At 47.2% G+C, this 18186-nt stretch overlaps 1 protein-coding gene across 4 annotated transcripts in view; it reads left to right on the top strand.

The window, feature by feature from the left end:
- Positions 1-18186, top strand: part of Arhgap44 (Rho GTPase activating protein 44) — a 152862-nt gene that overhangs the window by 122665 nt on the left and 12011 nt on the right. For all 4 annotated transcript variants that reach the window (XM_050121575.1, XM_050121577.1, XM_050121576.1 and 1 more), the window contains 4 exons: positions 5625-5705; positions 8235-8348; positions 8926-9017; positions 10217-10397. In XM_050121575.1, the coding sequence (XP_049977532.1) occupies positions 5625-5705; positions 8235-8348; positions 8926-9017; positions 10217-10397 (468 nt within the window). The remainder of the gene's footprint in view (positions 1-5624; positions 5706-8234; positions 8349-8925; positions 9018-10216; positions 10398-18186) is intronic.

Below are 18186 nucleotides of genomic sequence, written 5' to 3' on the forward strand. Positions count from 1 at the left end.
CGCTGTCCTGAGTTTCTTGCTCGTGCTCTCTCTCCTTCTGCTCCTGATTTGGACCTTGAGATTTCTGTCCGGTGCTCCAATGTGGGTCTCTGTCTCTGTCTCCTTTCATCGCCTGACGAAGGTTAATATTCAGGAGGATGCCTATATGTTTTTCTTTGGGTTCTCCTTCTTATTTAGCTTCTCTAGGATCACGAATTATAGGCTCAATGTCCTTTATTTATGGCTAGAAACCAAATATGAGTGAGTACATCCCATGTTCCTCTTTTTGGGTCTGGCTCACCTCACTCAGGATAGTGTTTTCTATTTCTATCCATTTGCGTGCAAAATTCAAGAAGTCATTGTTTTTTACTGCTGAGTAGTACTCTGATATGTATATATTCCATACTTTCTTCATCCATTCTTCCATTGAATAAGTATATTTTTTTAAAGATAGAATTTTAGAAGTGACCCTGTGTGTACAATAAAGAAGTTTCTGGAAAGACCCAACTAGACAATGGCAGTGATTTCTTTTAGCAGAAAGAGCAAGAAAAGAATAGTCTTGAGGTCATTACCCATATCTGTTACAGAGATATTTTAGCCACAGTGAGTTAGTAACACTGAGGCATACCATGTGGGCAATAGATACAATCCATGCTGTCTGAAGACTGGGCCAAAGGAGCAGAATTAGCAGGCCAGCAGTCAGTGCCACGACTATCTTAAAATACAAGTGACCATGTGTAGTGAGGAAGTAGATGATATGGGGACAGGAGGATTGGCACCAGAGCCAGGATGGTGGAGAGCAGAGTGAAGATCATGCGGGTAGCAGAGAAGAGGTGGGAGAAGATTTTAGGAGAGAAGATTGGGAGCAACGGTGCCTATAGATGGAAAGAATTCCTAGTAATCTCTGGTCATGGGACTTGGCCAACCAAGGCATCCAGCTGAGCCTCTCAGAAAGAACACCAGAGGCTGTATCGAGGGTCATCATCTCTTTCAATCAAGTGACTCGTCATTCTTTTTAATCGATATATAATCTACACGGTTTTAGGGTGTGCTGTGATGTGTCAGTGTGTGGGTATATTGTGCAGTGGTCAAGCCAGGGTCATCGATAGTGTACTCATCACCTCAAATGTGCATTGCTCATTATTCTTCCATTCCTTGAAATCCTGGGAGCCCAAAGATAACCAGTTCACCTCAAGGTGAAGGCATGCTTAAATGTGTCAAGCTAGAGAAGGTTGTCCCAAGTACATTGCTAGTGCTGTTTGTTTTCCAAAGTAGAATAGAGTTATGCTATGATGACCATATGGTCCACAGGTTTTACAATGAAGCTGGGCGGTGGTGGCGCACGCCTTTAATCCCAGCACTTGGGAGGCAGAGGCAGGCGGATCTCTGTGAGTTCGAGACCAGCCTGGTCTGCAAGAGCTAGTTCCAGGACAGGCTCCAAAAACCACAGAGAAACCCTGTCTCGAAAAACCAAAAAAAAAAAAGGTTTTACTATGAAGGGAAGTTTCTGGTTCCATGGTGGTGTTAATAAATGGTGCCATGTGTCGAATGCTTTTTAGAGGCTTGCCATTGTTCTAAGCTCATACTCATTTTTGAGCCATCTAATTTTCATAGCTTTCTGAGGTGGGCTAGGCTGTTTCCCTCCCTTTCAAATGAGGACTCTAAGGTGAGGAGTGAGGCTGGGGTGGCAAGTTACTAGTCAGTTAACACACAGGAGTGAGAAATCGAATCAAATGAGCCCAGTCCTGCATTGTAGGAGGCCTTGTTTGTTCCCAGCTGCTCAGCCCCAAAACAGCCACACAGAAACTGTATTAATTACATCACTGCTTGGCCAATTAGCTCTAGCTTCTTATTGACCAACTCTTACATCTTAATTTAACCCATTTCTATTAATCTGTGTATCGCCACATGGTTGTGGTTTACCAGCAAGGTTCTGGCTCATCTGTTGCAGTCTCTCCAACTCTGCCTACTTTCTCCCAGCATTCAGTTTAGTTTTTCCCACCTAACTCTACTCTACCCTATTACAGGCCAAGGCAGATTCTTTATTCATTAACCAGTAAAAGCAACACATATACAGAAGGACTTCCCACACAAGTCCTAGAGTTCATGCATGCAGCCACTGCATTTGATGCCTTCGCAAAACAAAACAGGGATTCTAGTGAGAAATGAGAGCATATCCTTTGACGGAGACTGTCCCTGCTTCTCCTGGATGGAGAAGATCTCTCGATAAGAATCTAGAGAGAGGAAGGACAGCTGGAGAGTGACACGGAAATGTTGCAGGACACTCCAGTCCCAGTCGTTTTAAAAGGTGTGTGTCTATTAAAATAAAGGTGTGTTTCTGCTCCTGGGTGATAAGCATGTCTAATGCCAAAGATTCATGGGGAATGGTGGAGTCTGCCTTGCATGGTCTCATCATCTTAAGAAACGCCTTTCCCTAGTGGAGATATTCCTCACTGTCTGTCTGTATCATTCTCTCGGTACACTTTCAAAAGATACCAGGATCTGATCCTGCTTCTTGGGGATCTGGATTGAACAGCCTGGGATTCCTTGGCCCTGTGAAGAGGCTAGGTTTCATGGAGGACAGTGCTCAACTGGACTCAGAATGCAGCACTCCAGGCTGATGCAGCATATGTAGACAAATCTGAGGGGGCTTAGGCCACCCAAGACCCTGGTGGGCCACGAAAGAGAGGAGCCCAGATTCCAGATCATGACTGATGCTAGAGAGGCCGCTCTTGGCAGTGAGGACAGTTAATGCCGTGACTCACAACTGGTCACAGAGACCATAATTAGTGCCTGTTGAGGGCTGGGCCTATGTCTGGGCCAAACCTGCGCCACAAAACTCAGGAACATTAAAGGAGGAGGAGAAGGGATGCGAGAGCTGAAAGACATGGAGGCGTCACTGTGAAATAAATGCTGGCTTCTGGACAGGACGTGGCCCTTGGACTTAAAATTCACTGCAGTTATGGCTAACTATACAAGAAAGACCACACAAGACTAAGACAGCAAGACAGCATTCCAGCAGGCTGAACTAACTGAACTCAGTGGATTACATACTAATAAAAAGAGAAGCCATGATGATGGGAGAGAAACATGCTAGAAGGGGTCCTAGGGGAGAAGGATGCAGAGGTTGAGATAGATGGGATCCAGATGTATAGTGTATGTGTATGAAATAATGAAAATATAAATAAAATACACTTTTAGAAACAAGGTGCAGACTTACTGGGACCAAGGAGGTGACTTTGGGAACCTGGTAGAATTAAGTACCTCCATGGTAGAGCATGCAGAGATGGAGGAGGACACAGGGTTCCGAGGCTAGGAGACCATCCTCAGGACAGATGCCCTGGAGAAAGATGCGGAGTTTCGAGGCTAGGAGACCATCCTCAGGACAGATGCTCGGGGGGACGGGGTGGGGGGTATACAGGGTTCTGAGGCTAGGAGACCATCCTCAGGACAGATATTGGGAGGTGGGGTGCAGGGTTCCAAGGCTAGGAGACCATCCTCAGGACAGATACCCTGGGGAAGGATGTGGGGTTTCGAGGCTAGGAGACCATCCTCAGGATAGATGCTCTGGAGGAAGACACAGGGTTCCGAAGCTAGGAGACCATTCTCAGGACAGATACTCTGGAGGAGGATGAAGGCTAGGAGACCATCTTCAGGACAGATACTCTGAAGGAGGATGGAGGCTGGGAGACCATCTTCAGGACAGATACTCTGGAGGAGGATCGAGGCTAGGAGACCGTCTTCAGGACAGATGCTCTGGCTGACTCCTCTAATGGACTGCTCTCTGAGACCTCCGCCTCACGGATACCTTCTGCCTCACCTTAAATGTCAGCTCCACAGAGGAGTCTTCCAGGGCATCTTTCTTCCCTTTGGCCTATTGCTTCTGCACTAGGGAAAGTATGAATGCCTCAGGTTGTTGATTCTTCCCAGCCTTTAGGGCTGTTCCTGGCACAGAGGGACTCATTCTAATTTATGTCTGTTGACTTACATTCCCTGAAAGGTCGGGTATCATCCGCCCATTGTCAAAAGACAAATTCAGCTTAAAAATCTAACAACTTTCCCTTTCCATTTTATAACTGAGCAGCACTTGATTCCACGAAGCAGAATGAGTTCTTCCAGTGAGTTCGTCAGAATGGGTTGACTTTACAGGCAGAAAAGCCCCAAGAAACAGAAACAACAAAATGTAATTGTTTTAAAGGGATTCCTTAAGGGGCGAGGCAGAGGGGGATGATCCTGTAGGCTCAGAGACACTGGGAATGGTTCCTGCAAGACTCTGTTTTAGGAAACTAGTCCCCATTTTCCTAGTTCACTTTGATTGTGTGGCTTTTAGCACAGTGGCCCCATGACAGCTTGGTCTGTTCTACCAGGCCCAGTGCTGTCCGCACAAAGAGGTGACCTCCCACAGACTGCACTGCCACCTTCAGAAAAGCTGAAGCCTGGAAGAGGACATGGGGCCGTCGCCCACAGAAACTGCCTTCACAAGGGACAGAGGGACAGCAGTGGTGGCGGCAGCTGCAATGCCAATATTTCATGTCTATGGAGGCATGCAATCAGATATCAATCAGCAGCAGGGTTGGGGGAGAGGGGGGCACTTGGGTCGCCTTCTGGTTTAGACTGTTCACACCAGCTCTGTGAGCCAGGTGTCACTAACAAAGGTCAGAGTTTCCACCACCCCAGGGAGCAGAAGGGCTGCTTCATAGCTTCCCAATCCAGGCCCGCTCTGACTAGGCATTGCATAAATACGTTCTGTTCCTTTTTGTTCATAAATGGAGCTTTTAGCTGAAGGGTCTTGCAGAGGTTGCTTGCCTCTATCCCAAGGCAGAAATGAGGGCCACAGAGAATTTGTCTCACCTTGGTCAAGATCAGCAAGAGGACCCTAGGGCCACCCAGCAGTGACATGTAAAGGTGATGGCCATACCTTAGGTATGGGCCTCACCTTAATGCTCTTTACTCTTCAGATCTGGGGGAAAGATTGTTGTGGCATCAGACTTTCTTATCATGTAGGCCTGGGTATACATTTTTAAAAAACTTAGTCCTATAAATAATACTTTTATTCTGAAAGAATATATATATATGGAATATATATATATATACATATATATATATATATAGAGAGAGAGAGAGAGAGAGAGAGAAAATAGCTATATATAATGGAAAACCTTTTAGCTAGTGGGAATAATCCACTCACTGAAGTCAAGTTTTGAAAGGTTGGATTTATTTATGTCTGTGTAATTTACGTTGTTTGTTGAGCATTTAGTTTATGCCAGATATGGAAAGATTTAATATGCAGCAAGATTGAGGTGGCCAGCAGGGTCAGATTCTCCCAGCTGGTAGTCTGTGTTCTCCCAACAGCCCCAAAGCCCTGTGCTCCATGATCATCTGGCCTCTTAACCTCACTGTTCGCCTGTTCTATTTGTTCACCTAAGACCTGTGATCCAAGCAGATGAAGTTTTGTTGAAGTAGAGTAGGGCAGGACTGAAGGAGAACATTGAAGGGGAAGTGCTAACAGCCACGGGTACCTGATTCTAATAATTTGCAGTGATTGAAAATGTCCAGTGTCCATGACCGTGACTGGTGAGAAAGACTGGTGATCAGGGCTACGCCAGTTCGTGTTCAACCAATGACTTTTCCTGTCAATTTCCCAGTATTCAGGAGCAAGACAAGAGACTCCAGGCTCTCTGGAATGCTTGTGAGAAGTTGCCCAAGGCCAATCATAACAACATCCGGTAAGAGGGGAGTGGAGAAAGTGGATTGGGCTTGCGCAAGCCCAGCTAACCTGTTTTCTGGATAAAGATCATGGAACCTAACATGCATGGGCACCCTATGGGATCCTCGGTACAGTTAGCATGCCTGACCATTTTAAGCTCCAAACAGCCCATGAGATAAGGCAGGGGCAAGATGATAAGGTTTTTCTGCTAAGGAAAAGGGACAGAAGCAACATGTCAAAAGGGGCTACCCAACAGCCATTGGCTAACTCTATGTAGTTTTTCAGTTTGTGAAGAACAAGGAATATCGCACACCCTCTTACAGTGTTTGAGATTAGTGGACATCTATCTAGTTGACTGAGTCTGGAGCCAAAGGAGGCAGATGCGACCTTGAGTTAGTCACAGGCAGGGTGGTGAGGGAGAGAGTTCCACAATGTCTTTCCGGGAAGCACTTCTCTGATGCAGATTCTTCCCCACCCTTGGCTTCTCCTTCTTGCCTTGCCTGTTTCTCTCTTGCTTGCTTCCTCTCCTCTCTATTTCTCAGGGTACAGATTTTCAGCTTCAACTTCTGCTTCCCTCTGCCTGACAATTTCTGTTTCCCTGTGAAAAATCCCTAGAGCGCTGCTGTGGTGTTCCTCAAAGCACTAAACCCCAAATTACCACAGGATGTGGCAGCTCCACTTCAGAGCGTCTGCCCAAAGAAACCGAAAGCAGAGATTAGATATGGATGCACCCACATTCGCCACAGCGAGAGTCACAGCAGCCAAAGTGGAAATAACCTAAGTGTCCCTAGGCAGATAAATGGATAAATCTGATATGGTGTGCACACACAGTGCAATTGTGGTTCTTACTGTACTGTGGATGAAAAGGTTTGGTTCCCTATAGGTGAGGTGTTGAGAGTAGCTGGAGTCACAGGCATTGAAGGTGGTGGCCAGGGCTGGGCAGAGTGGAGAATGCAGGGGCTATGGTCTAATGCGTACAGTCTCAATTTGAAAAAGTCAAATGGCCCTGGAGGTAGATAGATGGCCGTCTGGCAACAATATAGCTATACATAACTAAGATATAACTCGTAGTACTTAAGTGTATGCCTACAAATGGATACAGTGAGCTGTAGGTATATTTTTATTAAAGTTTGCATTTAAAAATGCCCTGATCCAAGTCAAATATGCACGACTCACAGCATGATGGTAACCTCAACCCTCAGCCATGGGCAAGGATCCAGGTTAAATGTTCTCAGAGATCCCACATCCTGGTCCAGTCCTAGGATGCCTCTTAGAGGTTGAAACCTAAGCAGGAGAGGCTATGGAAAGAGCGAGGACAGGGAGAAGACCATGACTACTGGGTTGAACAACCCACTCCCCAAAGGCAGGTGCACCATCTGCTGGGATGTCAGAAGATGAGTTAAAAAGCCTCCAAGGAACTTCCTTTGTTGTGACAAAGGGTTTGGATGGCAGCCTTTTGTAGCCAGGAGTCCAGAAGAAAACATACCCCAGGGCGTCCAGGGAGGACAGGGATATTCTAGGTGTGGCATGCCCAATGTGTTTCGGGGTGTTCACCTTGTAAACAGCTTTGTCATTCTCCTTTGAAGAACTAAAGTGATGAAGATATGATTCACACGTCACTGTGCCTTTTGGAAAGGTGACATTTAGGATTGAGTCTACATTCACAGAGTTGTGCACCTGTCAACAGAGTCTGACTTTCGAGTGTTTTTAATCACTCCACAAAGAAACCTGGTTCCCACGACAGCCATCCTTCACCACCCCCACTCCAGGCCAGCAACCACTAATCCACCTTCTTGCACTGTGCCCTTTCCCATTCTGGATATTTCACGCAATGAAGTGGAATTACACTGTGTGGCCTTTTGTGTCTGTCTTCTTTTGATTGCCGTATTCCCGGGACTCATCCACACTGAGAATTGGATTCTGTCAATTCTGTCAAATGGAAACGGTCAATTCTTCATTCTTTTGTTATGCCTTTATAGCATTCTACATAAATGCATTCGCCCCTGGAAGGGCATCTGAGTAGCATTGGCTCTATGCATACTGCAAAGAATGCCTCTCCGGGTGTCTTTTTAGCAGCTTGTGCACAGGCGTGTTTCTCTCGGGTGTGTTCCCAGCAGTGCAATTGCCGGGCCATGTTCTGTTGTCATTTGCTCTTTCTAGGAAGCCTGAGTGAGGGCAATAATGCCCCAGCCTGTGAATAGCCATAGACACTTTGGTTACACAGAGAAGATGGCAGGAGGTTACACACGAGGTGACAGGGTTTGGTGACAGATACACCTTGATCATCCTGTATTAAGGCACAAGGACAGATGAGGCCTGGTTATTCACTGGAATAGTGAGCATCTGTTTGGCTGGATTCTGGGTCTGTCTGCTTTGGGGAAGAGAATCCAGAATTCCTATTTCCTGATGTGGGTTATTTCTTCATATATGGCTGGTCTGTGAGTCTCCTTGTCAGGAACGTCCTACACGAGAAGTTCCTATTGGGCCCTATGGGACGAAGACTAGTCTTGAGTCCTAGTTAAACCCAGCTCTTCTCATTGCCTTCCAGGTACTTGATCAAATTTTTATCCAAACTGTCTGAATATCAGGATGTAAACAAGATGACTCCTAGCAACATGGCAATCGTCCTGGGACCCAACCTCCTGTGGCCACAATCAGAGGGGTGAGTCCCGGGAGGGGAGGGCCCATAGGGTGCCAGGCATGGGCTGCAGGACAGGAAGCCTGGGCCCTGGATCATCTAAGCCTGTTAGCTCCAGTTCTGTCGTGGCCTGCTCCTTCCTGGAGTCAATAGAAGGAAGAGAATTTCCTACAGCTCTTCCTTGCTGACAGACTCAGAGCTATGGGTCTGATGAAGGTGTTCTCTGATGAATCTAAATCAGAGTGGAGGGTGACAGAGGAAGGCAAGGGACATCATAGCACCAAGCAAGGCAAACTCTCTTGGGTCCTCTGGAGGCTTCCATAAGAGGATAGCTCCTAACATCTAGACCTAAAAGGATATTGGGCTGTCTGTCTGCAAGATGCAGCAGACTTGAAAAGCAGACAAGCTTCCCTGTGCTGAAAAAGCATTTGTGGCTAGTGTGGTCACCAGGAGTGATTCTATTCGTAAAGCTTCAGGGAGGCAGCTGACAGCAGCTGAAAGACCCAGGCTTGCAGGATTCTAGGTCAGGGTCCTTTTTTGAGCTTAGTGATGCTGTCCCCCTCCCTCTGCTGGTTAGCCCACCTCTCTGCTCTGTTGGCAGGAACATCACCGAGATGATGACCACAGTTTCACTGCAGATTGTCGGCATCGTGGAGCCCATCATCCAACACGCAGACTGGTTCTTCCCTGGGGGTTAGTATCAGCACTCACCTCTGGGGGACAGAGGGTCAGAGGTGGGGGGGTAGGAAAGTCACTATGAGCTCAGAGCCTGTGAAGCCAGGGGGGGTTTTCACTCCTCCTGCACACAGCCGCTGATGCACCAGGCATTGGAGCAGAGTCTGGGATGCTCCCCTCTCTATCCCTGCCAAGGAGACATTCTTTTTGTTGTTGTTGTTTTGGTTTTTTGTTGTTGTTGTTGTTTTGGTGTTGTTTTTTTTTTCCCCCCGAGACAGGATTTCTCTGTAGCTTTGGTGCATGTCCCGGAACTAGCTCTTGTAGACCAAGCTGGCCTCGAACTCTCAGAGATCCGCCTGCCTCTGCCTCCCGAGTGCTGGGATTAAAGGCGTGTGCCACCACCGCCCGGCTCCAAGGAGACATTCTAGTACCCGGGTGGTCCATGCCTTCTGCTAACCAGGTCCATGGATTCTCCTGACCTAACATTTACAGCGTGGTTTATTCACATCTACAAAACATGGGAAACTCTTTGAGTACAGAGTGCCCCTTAGCTCCAAACTGCTCACTTTCCAAATGCAGAGGGTGGCTGAGCCTGAGGCGTGTGGTGGGGGGGGCAGGGAAGCACTTCTGCTCAGGGCTCAGGCATCATCTGGGCGCTGCCTTTCCACTGATTGAAACGGTGGTCTTTGAGCTGCCCCTCAGTGCACAACAGCAGGGCTCCAAGGCTTTTTGTGTGTGTGCCTGGTTCAAAATTAGATCCTTGAGACAGTTCTCTACAAGGGAATTTACAAGATGTGATGAGCCATGGGAGTGCCGTTACATGCATGTTTCTCAGTGGTGATCATTTTATGGAGACAGCCGTTGTAATAATATTTGCTAAAAGAACAACACGCTGATCCTGTATGTCATGCGGAGTAAATGATGAGGGTGAGCTTTAGCCGCTAACTTGTGTGAGGACAAAATGTGACCAAGGCTGGAACCCTTGCATCATAGTTCAGTGGTCAGGGCTCCCCTGGTTATCTTCCTCTATTAACGGCCAGTCTGGCGATTGCCCAGTCTCTTCATTGGCTGATCAGTACAATGAATTAATATCCCAAGGTCAGCTGGTATAGACTGTGAGGTGATTTTTTTTCTAAAGGCAGACTGTGAGCAACTCTCATCCAGGGAGGGAGTGCCGTTAGCAAGAGATCACCTACACTGGTCCTTTCTCCCTGCAGAGATAGAGTTCAACATCACAGGCAGTTATGGGAGTCCGGTCCACGTGAACCACAATGCCAACTACAGCTCAATGCCCTCTCCAGACATGGACCCCGCTGACCGGCGCCAGCCAGAGCAGGCCCGCCGACCCCTCAGTGTTGCTACGGACAACATGATGCTGGAGTTTTACAAGAAGGATGGGTATGAGCTAGTATCCCTTTTTAAGCGTTGGAAATACTGGTTTGGGGGAAGGGTGTGTTTAAGAAAACCAGGATTGACAGGAAGGCTGTACTTATTAATGACACTTGAGGTGGCTTGTAGCAATTCATTTGGGACCTCATCCCTGATGCTTTTTTTCTGTGATGTCTGGGACAGGTTTCTTTGGCCTGTGTCTTTTTGGGCCAGAGGTAAATACAGCCTTCTTAGCTGACTGGATTGCCATCATTACGGTTAGTTCTTAGCAAATATATAAATGCTGGTCAGTGAAGGGAATTGATTTTTCAATCATAAACTTTATTTATCTTCTTGTTTATTTCAAGGCATAGTCTTATATAGCCCAGGCTAGCCACACATTGCCCATATAAACAGGGATGACCTTAAACTTCTAATCCTCCTGTTTCCATCTGCCAAGTGCTGGGACTCTAGATATGTATTCGTATACCTGGTTTTAGGCAGTGTTGGGGACTGAACACAGGGCTTTGTGCTAGATAAAGGCTGTGGCAGCTGAACCACACCCCCAGCCCCTAAGCTCCTTATTGACTCAGAATACACCGATGTGTAGCTGGGATTCTAGCCCAGTGGCACAACTCATGCTTTGCATATGTGAAGTTAAATCTCAGTAGTATAAACGTTCCCAAAAGAAGCCAGCATGTGTAAATGTGTGGCCATTCCCGCCTCTGCATTGTCTTTGCCTGCTAACATGCCATCTTGAGCGGCTTCCTTGCATACGCAGCACCTTTAATGAATAAGTTTCTCTGTGAGAGAGGAAAAGAACCCTCACCTAGGAGAGACCCAAGTATACAGCTTTTCTAAGTTCCTCAGGGTCTGTCTGCTTGAATGCAGTTCAAATTCACCCAGCCTAGTGGGTGGCATGCCACTCCTGAGCCCATTAAATCAGTTTACATAATGCCTAATTACACAACGTGATCCCCTTAGTAAGCAGCAGGGGCCTAAACAGGTTACATAACCCACCCCAGCGAGTCCTGGCGAGCGGTCACCCGGGGACAGCAGAGTCTATGATGGGAGTCCAGCCCACCAAGGGCATCAGCACACCTGCTGCTGGAGTGGCTTACCAGGCTTTGCCACGTCAGTCAGTTAAGTAGACTGGGATTAGGAATCAAAAACTCCTTCCAGACAATCACAATCGACAGCTGCTTTGGGGCAGGAGCATGGAGCCCCAAGTCAGAGCGTCTGAAACTGGGATGACAGGAACCAAAGCAGCCGGATGCCCCCTAGGCTGTACTGCAAAGGCAGATGTCAGAAGGGCCCGGGGGACCTGTGGAAGAGTAGGAGTCAAACTTTCCCTCCTCCTTCTGCATGGAGTTGGCACTGGGGGCTGGAATTTATAGAGGAGCTCTACGGCTGTGTCCTGTGATAGAGGAGGTGGGGGTGGGGTGGCTGTCTTCAGTGGGTTACTGCTCCTGCTTGTGACCTTACTCAACAGACATGATGTGTGGGGTTACATGTAGTTATTTGAATATGTGTGCATTTGTGTGTTGTTTGCAGGGAGAGGGAAAATGGAACCTCTTAGGTATTCAAATATGGAACAGAAAAATCTTTACCAAAAAAAAAGTAGCAAACCTAGAATCAGAGAGACAGAAATCTGGAGCACGCCTTGGGCAGCAGCTCAGTGCCCATGCGACCCCTCGCCAAGCCGCCAGCATGCCCTCATGAGTAGATGTGGGTGCTAACAGCAGCCCAATCTCCATGTAACCCCTCACCAAGCCATTAACATGCCTTCATGGGTAGATGCTGGAGCTGGCAGCAGCCCAGTGCCCATGTGACCCCTTGCCAAGCGTCAGCATGCCCTCATGGATAGATGTGGGTGCTGGCAGCAGCCCAATCTCCATGCGACCCCTTGCCAAGCTGTCAGGGTACATTCATGGGTAGATGGTGGTGCTGCGCAAGCCATAGAGAACACCTCAGAACCACTGGGCTTTTCCAAGTCTACTGACCTCTTGCAGTGCACAGGTGTGGCAGCAACTTGACCAATGACATTTCAAGCTGATGCCACATCTCTAGTGTAGTCCTGCAGCTTCAGAGCACTGGGAATGAACTATCCCATCTGTGTGCCATGATGATCTTAGGTTGGGGACTCTGGGAAGCTAGGTGTGTGTAGGTGTATGTAGGCACTTCTGCCAATCCTGGTGACCTGAGTTAGATCCCCAGGCATCACATGGTAGAAGGAGAGAATTAACTCTCAGAAGTTATCTTTTGACCTCTACAAGTGTGCTGTGGTGCATTTACACACACACACACACACACACACACACACACACACACGCATGTACACAAGTGCGCACACACAAAATCTAAGTTTATAAACTCAAAATTTCATTTCCATCATCCACCCTCCCCGTCTATGTATTGCTGCAGTACATGAAGTAAAATGTGCTGTGTGTGTTTTAAAATTTATATTCCACAGCAAATGAGATGGAAAGCATAGTTTTAAGTTGACCCTCAAAGAGCTGTCTGACAGGGCATGGATTGACGCCATGTACCGCATGATGACATTTGGGTGATGATAGCTCACATACATGACCCTCATATGAGGATTGCATATCTGATGATGTCACAGCCAGCATAGTTTGTGAGTATGCTCTGTCACGTGCAGACAAAAATGAAATTGCCCAGCAACAGACATCTAGAAGAATGGTCAGTTCTGAACTTTGAAAGAAAGTGGACTGATTGCTCTTGGAGGGAGAAGAGAATATTCTAAATCCACTGAGCAGCACAGTGTCCGCTAACTCTCAACTTCCCCACTTCTGAGCTCTTAATGTATCTAGAGAAAAATGGTCAAGTCTTGTAAGTCTCCCACTGAAATGTTGACAATTAATAGATCTTGTTGAAGGTTTTTGCCCAAGATAAAAGAAACTGTAAACTATGTATCAATAAAGCTGTTATTATAAAATCAGAAAAGTTAGGACAGATAAACCAGATAAAATTGGGCCAGAGTGGGAAGTCTTCTGTCAGCGTCAAGATCATTTTTTGGGGGCCAACAGCTTCTGAGTCTTAGATGTCATGTAAGGCAGCTAGCCCTCCACTGGGCTGGTCACAAAGCCTTTCTGAGTCACATCACCACAAGTGGAATGTCTCCAGTGAGTCATGGGTCAGAGTTAAGAGCTCAAATCTGTGGTTTTCATCATGACACACAGGATGATGGCCACCCACAGATACGGGGTCCAAATCTGCAACCTGTATATATTACTTTGTTCTGGAAAAAAAAAAGTCTTTGCAAGATCTTGAAGTAGGAAGCTGCACTGGCTTCTCAGTGGTCCCTATAGGACATCATTTACAGGAGGGAGGCAGAGAACCACAATGCATTAGAGCTGTGAAGGTGGGGCTAAGATTTGCAGGTGGGCTGACACCAGAAGTTGGGACAGAAATAGATCGATCACATGTCCCCTAGAGCCCCTGAAGGGACCACAGCTGCACTGCTGCTGAATGGACCATTGTGATAGAGAGCCTGGAATCTGCTTCCAGAACTGCTTGTTTATAGCTGTCGTTAGCCCATTTTGTGGCACCTATCACTGCTGCTGCAGGAGCCTAATACAACCATTAGCAGGTGCCAGTGAGTAGCATTGTGGGAAAGATGGCAGCAGACACATGAGTTGTCCTTGCTCTGTGTTAGTGTCTCAGTGACCTTCCCTGGCATCAGAGCTAGCCATGGTGGTGTTCTGGAACTTCTGAGACTAGCCCAATATGTTCTTCCTATGTCTCTGGGGACACTCAATCTTATAATGTAGTTAGTGCAGAGTCCAAGCATCCCCTGCAGAGAAATTGTGGTCCCAGAGGGATCTGTCCCCAGGGAGCAGGGAGCTGGCAGCCAGCTCTGTCAGGAAGTTTCAACTCTTGAGTGTCATTCCCGCATCTTTAAGGTAGCAGAGCAGTACACACCAGGGCTGGAAGAATGATGAATCAGCAGTTAAGAGCACTTGCTGCACATTCAAAGGACATATGTTCAGCTCCCAGCATGGTTGGGCAGCTTCCAACCTGTTGCATGGGTTTCTGTGCCCTCTTCCAGCCTCCATAGGCACTCTCACATGTGCCTCACATGTGTCACAGATGACAGAAGCACAGACATATAAAAATAAACCTTTAAAGGAATGGCATGCCTGGTCCACTCCTCTGCCACCAAGGCATCCTGACCAAGCCCTTTCCTTGCCTCTTTAAGTACTTGGTATTTTTCTCTGGCTACACTCTGCCAAGTGTTGGAGCTAACTCTACAAGCATAAAATATACTAAAGCCAAACTGACCAAAGACACCTGAAGGTAATAAAGGGCTCTCTTTAACTTAGAAACCATTCTTCAGGCATGAAGGTCGTGACCCTTTATAGTCAGATCCCCTGTCCTCTTGTCAGTCTGTTCTCCAGTGAACCTTTCAGCCGAGACGACAGTTCTTATTCCTGCCCCCTCTACCTGCCATCCAGGGCTGAGCACCGAAAAGTACAGAGATAATAGTCAGATCCTGCTAATGGAACCGAATCCCTGCCATAGCCAACTTCAGAGGAGGAGAGTTTACTGTGAAGAATGGCTTCAGACTTCAAACTACTGCTTGGCCTGCTGGTAACCTAATGTCCTTCTATAGGGCCAGCTCCTACAGGCTCCATCATCTTCCCAGAGGACCAGAGGTCAGGCTTTCAGCACATAGGCCTTTGGAAGACACTGATTCCAACCATGCCAGGCGGGGTTGTGCGAACCTCCCCCTTAATTTTAGTCTTACTCCTAGAGTCTTCTGTTAGGCTGCAAGTATTCTTTTTGACTGGTCTGACGGGCCAGAGTCCTACAGGACAAAGTGACAGAAGGAAGAGGGGCTCTGAGTCACCCTTCTTCCATGCTTTATTGGTAGGGAAGAACTCAAATATTAAACCCAGGCCGCATCTTCCCAGTGTCTCCATCTCACACTGTCCCCAGTTCACTAACACAGTATCCTTCCTCACCCCTTCATAAACACAGTCCGTGCCTTTATCGAGTAGACATTTTATTTTGTTTAAGACAAAGTCTCATCCTGTAGCTTTGGCTGTCCTGGAACTCACTATGTAGACCTGTCTGTCTCTGCTTCTTGAGTGCTGGCATTAAAGATGTGTGCCATCATACCTACTTAGACACCTTTTAAAGTCATATGTACTTGGCATCTGAGTGACAGGACATTACCACTGCTGATTCTTCCTCAAGACTGTCTGTCCCTTACAAAAACAGTTTAGGACTAGAAATAGTTCAAAATTTGAAGTATATGCTTAAACACACGAAACATCTTGGGGGTGAAACCCAAGAATAAAAATGAAATATGTCTCTGATAGATAGATAGATAGATGGATAGATGGATAGATGGATAGATGGATAGATGGATAGATGGATAGATGGATGGATGGATGGATGGATGGATGGATGGATGGATGGATAGATAGATAGAGAGAGATAGACAAATAAGACAGATAGATATCCTGAAGGTCATTTTACATAGCCTCTTTCCTGCTCCTGCTCTAACTGCAAGTCAACACTTGAGGCCACATGTAGAAATTCTGACATTCTCATCAGCTCACAGAGCTTTGGGATTCGAAACATTCTGCATATCACATTCTCAGATGAAGTGTGTTCGGCCTGTGCCTGGTCTCCTTGGGCTGACGGTCTTACGTTCATTATTCTATAAACACCTCCAATGGAGAGAGGGTGTGCCCCTCCTCCTTCACAAAGGATACTCAAAGATGGCTAATCTGTATCTGTATTATATAGCTAATAATTGCCAAGTCTGGCATTCATGCCAATATGCACTGCCTCCAAAGCACACTCTGCTGCCTTGAACAGAGAGAACACGTAGTCACCACATCAGAGACACAATACAAACCAGCCCGTAGGCCACTCCTCCAAGATATGTTCTCATTTGCTACAACCCTGCCTCATCGTCTGATGAAGTACCATGTCATAGCTGGGCACACCTCCTCTTAGACATACATCGTGTTTATATCAGTTCACTTTCTGTTGCTATAACTGAATGCTGGGGGTTGGATGCCTTAGCCAGTGTTCTATGCTGTGAAGAGACATGATGACCATGGCAACTCTTATAAGGGAAGCCTTTAATTGGGGCTTATAGTTTCAAAGATTTATTTAGTTTATTATCATCATGGCCGGTCAAGGCAGCATACAGGCAGACATGGTGCTGGAGAAGAAGCAAAGGGTTCTACATCTTGGTCTGAAGGCAGCAGGAGTCTGTACTGGGCGTAGCTTGAACAAATGTGAGACCTCAAAGCCTGCCCCCTCATTGACAAGGCCACACCAACTCCAGCAAGGCCACACCTCCTAATAGTGCCACTCCCTATGGGGTCCATTTTCTTTCAAACCACCACACTGGGTAAAGACAAGAAGGTTACAAAACTCATAGTTTTGGAGCTTCCAAGGCATGGTGCCAGCCTTGGCTTAGCAATAGTGAAGGTCCCCTTGGCTGCATCCCATGGCAGATGGCAGTAGGAGTATATGCGAAAGCAAGAGACAGCATGGCAAGACAGGAAGCGAGAGAGGTTTCAGGAGCATGCCTGCCCTTTGGTGAACATCTCTTATGTGAGAAGCAGGGTCCCACAAGAAACTCCTCGGGTCCTTCTGAAGACAGTGTCGCTTGTGACCCTATCACCTTGACCCCAAGGTGCGTGGGTACCAGCTCCTAGCATCTTTTACCACATTCTCAGAGGACACACTATAGCCCTCTCCAAACCACAACACCATGTTAAATGCAGAACAACCCATTCTGTCACTTTTTCCCCAGGCAGCGCTATGAGGTATGTCAGGCCTGTCATCACAAGTTACCCTTATGGTTACTGGAGGCAGGAAAGAAGGATTTGCCCCGTTCTGTCTATGAGGAAAGAGTTACAGGAAGTCAATAATAATTGGTCTACCTGGGCCTGGAGGCATGGGTCATCTCAGAACCAATTCTTTGTTAAAGTCTCATTAAAAAAATCCAAAGTATAATTTTTTGCAAAGCTCATGCAAATGGTGCTTGGTTGTATGTGATGACACCCTTGTAATGCCAGCCCCCTGGGAGGTGGAGGCCAACCTGTGCTCCACAAGACTGTATGTCACAAAAGCCTGTAGTAACAAAGAAATAAATGGAAGGTTCTGGTAGGCAGGGAGGAACGAAGCCTTGGCATCTGGCCTACCCACATGAATCTCAGTGAGGGTTGTCTGGCTGATGTTTCCTTACTCTACAATAGTAGGAACCCAGCACTTCAATCTTGACTCCCAGATTCTGCAGGCACACCCCTTGAGTCCTTCCTGCTTTCCCAAGAGAGACCCTGAGGAGCCAGAGCACAGTGCTCCAGGAGGCTCTCCCTGGGGTTCGCCATGTGCCTCCTGTTTATAGATTCCCCAACCTTAGCTTTCCATGGTCTCCTCCTAACCTGGTATTTGCTCCCTTTCTCTAAGGCTGGCCCCTAGGTTTTCACAAGAGTGAGTCATGGAAGTGCTGGGGCCTCCACATTGACTTTGAGTTTCCATCAGCAGCACCTACCGGAGTCACCCACTTCCATTCTGTCCCCCTTAAACACAAGCAGCACCTTGAGTCTGCTCTGATCACTCTGTGAGACAACAACAAAGACTTGAGAACTGTCGATTCAGACTGACAGTCTAATCCCCTCGTCTGTGGGCAGCCCCTTTCGGAGCAGCTTTGTCATGGCTGTCATGGGCTGAGTTTATGTGGACGTTCAGGCATACAGAATTAGCAGACTGCTCCTTTGAGTCTAAATGAATATTTGAGTATTTGTGAGCATAGCCTCCACCTTTG

This window comes from Alexandromys fortis, unplaced genomic scaffold (assembly GCF_014885135.2).
Source record: "Alexandromys fortis isolate MF-2015 unplaced genomic scaffold, M_Fortis_MF-2015_v1.1 scaffold_199, whole genome shotgun sequence".
Lineage (NCBI taxonomy): Eukaryota > Metazoa > Chordata > Mammalia > Rodentia > Cricetidae > Alexandromys > Alexandromys fortis.